At 39.4% G+C, this 6,490-nt stretch overlaps 1 protein-coding gene across 1 annotated transcript in view; it reads right to left on the bottom strand.

Moving 5' to 3' along the window:
- nsfl1c (NSFL1 (p97) cofactor (p47)) overlaps positions 1-5,708 on the bottom strand; it is an 8,253-nt gene extending 2,545 nt beyond the window's left edge. The window contains exons 1-7 of the mRNA XM_037684410.1: positions 5,573-5,708; positions 4,018-4,118; positions 3,791-3,868; positions 2,731-2,896; positions 1,286-1,381; positions 522-631; positions 254-391 (exon numbers count right to left, since the gene is read on the bottom strand). Coding sequence (XP_037540338.1) covers positions 254-391; positions 522-631; positions 1,286-1,381; positions 2,731-2,896; positions 3,791-3,868; positions 4,018-4,118; positions 5,573-5,674 — 791 coding nt within the window. The 5' untranslated portion in view covers positions 5,675-5,708. The remainder of the gene's footprint in view (positions 1-253; positions 392-521; positions 632-1,285; positions 1,382-2,730; positions 2,897-3,790; positions 3,869-4,017; positions 4,119-5,572) is intronic.
- Positions 5,709-6,490: the final 782 nt, after the last annotated feature.

The raw sequence follows: 6,490 nt of genomic DNA, 5'->3' as shown, positions 1-6,490 counted from the left end.
CCTGTCTCATATCTACATCCTGTCTCGTGTCTACATCCTGTCTCATGTCTACATCCTGTCTCATGTCTACATCCTGTCTCTACATCCTGTCTCCAGCCTACATCCTGTCTCATGTCTACTTCTTAGAAATTTACTTCGACTGAACCTGCTCACAGTCAGTACCCAGACAAATTGTTCAGAGAACCAGTAAGACCAGTTTTACAACATTTATGTGCCACATTAAATCCAACAGAGAGAAGTCTCACACTCTCACCTTCCTAACTTCTGGCCTTCACCTTCAAAGGCCTTGAAGGCCATCTTGGGTTTGACAAAGTCCTCGTCTCTGTGGTCCTCCATGTCCAGGTTGACTTGGCCTCCTCGAGACCGCTGCCTCAGCTCCAGAGGAATCTCTCTGCAGGTTAAAACGAGGAGCAGAGTCACACCTGTCAGTGCTTGTAACAACACTGTGCACATCTGAACATTCGGCCTGCCTCCTTCAACAAACAGCTTTTGTAGCTCTGGAGGAGTTCAGCTCGTCTTACCCTCTTCTTATTGCCTCAAGGAAGTTTGCATTTTCAGGATCGTTGTAGTTTCTAAGTTCACCGTTATCCAGACTGAAACCCGTCTTCCACAGCTTCAGCACCACATGGACCTGACACAGAAACATCCTTAAAGACAGGAAGCAGGTGTATCCACTTCACACCTGGAGCAACACTGCCTGTTTTTACTGATGGAGAGAGAGCATCAACTCATATCCAGTCCTCCTGAAGCTCTAAACATCAGTCAGAGCATACGGTTATTAAAAGTATTATATTTTAATATGTCAAGTGAAGTTGTTAGTTATCAAACGAGGAATAAAAACACTAAGCATCCACTAAGTGATTTAAAAAAAAAAAAAAAACATTTAGACCTCACAGCATTCTGCTGGCAAGAGAAGGAAAGCTGAAAATTTAAGGTTCAAAATGAGTTTTCAGTAGCAGATGGTTTGTCACCTCCCTCCATGCAAAATGCATCTTTAACATAAATGTCTTCATTTGTAGCAGCACACACAATATTTTATATTAAATTATTTTCCAATGACAAAGTTTCATTCACTCTTCAGGTGAGATCTGGACAGCATAACATTAAGGTACTTCTTGTTCAGGTCCATAAACTTGTGATTCCACTCAAAGAAACGAACGTGATTTTTTCTAGTTAGAACTTCCCGTCTTGTTTTAGAGCTGCAGGATTTCCTGCCTAACCAGAAATCCAGGAAAGAAAACAAAAAAGACGGAGACAGAAAACAGGAAGCAGGATCTTCACTCACATCTTGCTGACTGTTGGAGGCATGCCTCTCCCCAGCTACGTAAGCAGACTCCTCTTCAGGAGCTGCTCCCAGTCTGTAACCTCCGCCAACAAAAGCCTGAGAAATGATCAAAAGAATTGAAATGCAAAACAACAAAAAAGGGATAAATATGACCGATTGGGTTGACTTACCGTAATACAAATAGTAAAAAGAAATACGTTTCTTAAACATGCATCAGACTCTAGAGAAAAGTTTGAGACGATAAGACAAAATGACACGAAGCTAAAAACCTCTGAGTGAAAATCTGCTCCACTGTGTGAAATGAAACATTCACTCGGCTGATCCATTTTTCATCTGTATGTTTTTCAGCATCTTCCTCGTTCCACAGTTTTCAGCTCTTTCAACAAATCATCAAAACGTTCGGCTCTTTCAGGACAATCCTGCTATGACTTTTGGTTCTGGTGCATCTTTAGCTTTTTGAAATATTTAGCCTTTTCTGCCATTTTTTTTTCTGACAGAAAACGAATTGAGCTCATTTTCCATCCTTCAAATCTTTAGATCTGTTTACAACCTTTTACTGCTCCTTTCACATTTTGTTCTACTTTAGCTTCTTTCAGCTTCCTTATGCAAATGTAAACTTTTTATCAGTTAATTTCAGCTGTTTTGTGCTCCTTTCAGATTATTTCTGCTAATAACAACATTTTTTTGCTTCTTTAACTTGTTTCTGCAAGTTTCAGCTACTATATAGCTGTTTTTATGCTAATTTAAGCTTTTTCAACCAATTACCGGTACACATTTTTGCACTAACTTAAACATTTTTCAGCCTAATTCAGCAAAAACGTGCCCTCTCCACATCCTTCTGGTAATTTAAGCTTCTTTATACTTTTTTACCTACTTTTCAGGGTTTTTGTTGTTGTCGTTGCTAATTTCAGCATTTTTGTGCTCCTTTCTGCTTCTTTCAGCCTAACTGGACAAACGTGTTCTTTCTGCTTTCTTCTGCTAATTTAAGCTTGTTCTACCTTTTCACTTAGCTTTTTAGCTAAATTCACTGTTTTCAGATCAGTTCAAGTTTTTTGTGGTAATTTCTGCTACTTTCAGCCTAATTAACTTTGTTCACCTAATTTCAGCTTGTTATGCTCCTTTCAGCTTTTTTTTTGCAAGTTTCAGCTTTTTCTGCTACTTCAGCTACTATTAAGCTGCTTTTATGCAAATTTTAGCTTTTCAGCTAATTCCACATTTTTTAGTTTATTTCAGCTTTAGCTGGTTTCCTAATTTTTGTGCTAATTCCTGCTTATTTTAATCTAATTCAGCAAACATGTGTTATTTCTGTTTTCTTCTGCTAATTTAGGCTTGTTCTTTTATTTCAGCATGTTTTTATTTTTATTTTTTAGCTAATTTCAGCAAGTTCTTTTGTAATTAGCATTCACGCTGCATTTTAGCAGGAAATGCAATCCCTCTAGTTTTACCTTTGCTCTGCTGGATTCTCCTGGTCCTTTGCCGGCCCGGTCCAAAGGCACAGCTCCGTGTTCTCTGGCCCCTTTGAACAGATCCTCCACCACTTCATTGGAGCTCTTCTTCTTTGGAGGTCCCACGATCTGCTGCCCGCTGCGCTCTGATCCGCCCGCAAAAAACCTGACAAGAACAGAGACGGCACCAAAACCTGCTTAGACTGCGTCCTAAAATATTTCTACAAAAACGTGTAAAGGTTATTAACAAATTTTAGAAAACTAAATTCAATGTTTGACATACTGCCCCGAACTGTTTGTTGCTGAATAAAAACACTTTTTTTATGAAACAAACAATAAGAGAAAAACAAGCAGTGGTTAAAACAGACATCTAAAGAGAAATAACATTTAAAAAGAGTTTCACTTTTTTTATGAGCTGCATCAACGGTAGCATTTAAAATGATGGTGAATGCTCAGAGAAGATGCAGGAAAATAAAAACTAACAGGCCGGAGTTAAAAAAAAAAAGAAGTGTAACCTTTAATACCCGTGAGAAGCCGACAATGCTTTGGACAAAACTGTGCTGAGAAACCAGATTACTAAAATAAAGCAAAGAGTTAAAAACCAACAGTTACTCCTACTAGGCTAATTCACAAGTGGCATGTAATAAAAATGCAGTGAAAGGATGTAAACAGCCCACCGCACTGCACCCGGAGAAGAATCTGCCGATGCAGCGCAAAAAGCAGTCGGCTCTCAGTGAATGAGGCGAGACCAAAAATAGTTTGGTGCAATCTGGACCCAACTCCCATAAGAGTGACTGTTCCGCATTCAGCCGCTCAGACAGAGAGCATGAATACATGCCTCAACAATTCAAGACAGAACAGAGCTACTAAAATTAAACAGTAAATGGTGGGAAGTGTCTGTTTTCTTGCGTGTCTATTGTAACACCTCGAACTCTCTGAAATGTCCATGGGTAAAGCATTCTCTTCTATTGTCATAAGAGTTTGGTTTTACTATTGAACCGCTTGGAGAGGTCCACTAGAAGGACAGCTGATAAATATCGCCAGTAGAAAGTAAACCTACCTTTGACCTTCCTCCTCATCGCTTTCTTCCTCTGCCTCATGCATCAGATCTCTGAAGGAGGTCACTCTGGGTTGACTACTGTACAGAAAAAATATGTTGCGTTACAAAATCCTAAAAGTGATTTAAAAAAGTAACAGTCTACATTCGCTCAGGACAAATGTTGCTGTTGGACTTTAAACGTCTCAGTGCGGCATTACATATTTATTAGCATTATTTGGAAATCCTACCTGGGACCTGCCGATCGAGACACTGAAGAGCCTCCCTCAGGCTGAGGAAGAGTAATTATGTCATCGTCAGCTCCATCCTCAAAGAAACTGGCAAGTGCAAGCTGAGGAGGAAACACTGATATTAAAACGTTGACAAAAACTTAAATACTGTTGATGGGTACAGGAAATATAATTTGGATTCAGTTGCTCTAAGGTGTTTTTAAGCAGCACTGGAAAAAGAATTGGGGAAAGTGCGCGTGTAACAAATCATGCAGAATAAAATACGAACAAGTGTAAAATATCAGATAATCAAGTTCCTACAGTATAAAAGCAGCATTGGTTACAAAAGGAAAGCAGAAACGATGATGAACGAGTTGGTAAAGTAATGTGCTTATTTCAAACAGCAAATTCAGAACTGGTTTCTTAAAAACCTTAAATCAACTTGTAATAAAAAATAAAGTTGGACGCAAACAGTAATTTTACCACTTTTTATACACTTCTCTAATTTATATGAATAAACGGTATAAAGTATATACATGGATACACAGAGCAGTGGGTCTTAAAGTTTGGGTCGAGTCGCCTGAAACGATCTGCAGAAAATCAGATTCCTACTACCACATGGTTTAACTAGTTACAGCTGGTTTAGTTCAACAGTCTTTGACGTGGTTATTTAGGGGCTCTGAAAAAAACAGGCTTATTATAGAGGACACTGCTTAAAATAAATTAAGCACGTTGAATAAACTCCATATGATAAATGGACTGTGCTTATGTAGCACCTTTCCATCTTATCAAGACACTGTGCTTCATTTATCCATTCATACAGCTCTATACTAGATCTGCACGAAGAATAATCAGAGCTTCATCACATTCATGCATTGATGGGACACACATCGGAGGCAATGAGGGGGTTCAGTGTCTTGCCCAAGGACACTTCGGCATGTGACTGCTGGCGGAATCGAACCTCCAACTCTTTTATTGGAGGACGACTGCTCTAACCTGCTCTGCCATCCCCCCCCCAAAAAAAAAAAAATCATTGTGTTGTGCAGCTGCTAAAACAAAACACCAACTAACTCGATTCTTCTCTTTCATTTTCAGCATAATGTCAACCTCCCAACTGTTGTCTCCATAAATTCACTGCGCCTCTTTAACGCGTTTAACAACGTTATACTTGAACCAGAAGAATAACGTTGGCAGCTTTATCTTACTGCGTCAATTAACTACAATGTAGCGTTGAGGCGCTAACGCTAGTTAGCTACCGGGGCTAACTGGTGTGTGGAGTCACGATAAATGGGAGCAAACTCCGCTTTTAAAGAAATACCCGCACGCAAGGAGGCGAACAGTGTTCATAATCCGGACTGTGTCAGCTCGATGAACGTTTGACATCCTCTCTGTTGGTGTCTGAAAGCGTTCAGGCCGTTTTCAAAGAATGACTTGCACAAATTGCTGGAAACACAGCAGGCGAACATTAGCCGGCGAGCTACTCGTCCGGCTCTGGCCGTGTTTAACCGCAGTTTCCTTTGGACCGACAACCGTCCGGACGGCTTCAACGTTGGTAAAAAACACACAGGAGCCGAACCTGGAGGTTCCAACCGGCGGATTCCAGGAAGAACCGGGCCCGCTCCTCCTCAACGCCGGTAACAGCCACGAACTCCCTCACTGACTCCTCTTGACTCGCCATTTTGATTAGCTCTTTCAACGAGTCCGTCCGTTGCCTGCTCAGGAAACAAGCAACAGTTACATGGTTCCTACCCGGTGTCTATCCAAAAACGGAGAAGAAAAACATCCTACTATTAAATAACAAAATTACTTTTCATATATAAATGTTACAAAAATCACAATTTAACACATTTTACTGGTAATATAATTTAAACTTTTTTTTTTCAGCCGTCAACAGCGTATTTATAAAGATCTAATATGCTAATTTCATTTTGACCACAAGAGGGCGACACACCCATACTTTGAGATCTGACCAGTTAAACAGCTGGTCAGAAGTAATAGAATAGAATAGAATAGAATAGAACAAGCCGCTGTATGTTTTAGCAGGGAATTCTATTTTTAAAGCAGGAAAGGGATAGAATGGAGAATACTTTATAAAATAGGCACAAAATAGGGACAACTGAAAGAAAGTTTGAGAACACACGTAAATTAAATATAAAATGTACATATATTTGTGTTTAAAGATTGAAATATATTCTGAATAAAGAATAAAGAAAGCATACAAATTGAGACGAACAGGTGAAAGAAAATGGTGTTAAAAATTTTAACAAAAAACAAAACAAACAAACAAAAAAACCCAGCTAAGGTGATGTAGAATACTAAAAACAGGAACATGTCTGCATTGGTTTTTGCCAGGAACTTAGATGTTTGAAGCCACTTAGAGAGGTCAAGGTCGAGCGCTTCAGATCTTTGTACAAGATATTTCAGGAAATAGGAGCGGAGCAGAAGAAGGCCCATATTCATTTTGACTTAAAAACATTACAGATTACAGAAAAAC

Source organism: Nematolebias whitei, chromosome 11 (assembly GCF_014905685.2).
Source record: "Nematolebias whitei isolate Nwh7 chromosome 11, NemWhi1, whole genome shotgun sequence".
Taxonomy (NCBI): Eukaryota; Metazoa; Chordata; class Actinopteri; order Cyprinodontiformes; family Rivulidae; genus Nematolebias; species Nematolebias whitei.
Note: the sequence above shows the minus strand (reverse complement) of the source record. Positions and strands in the feature narration are given on the sequence as shown.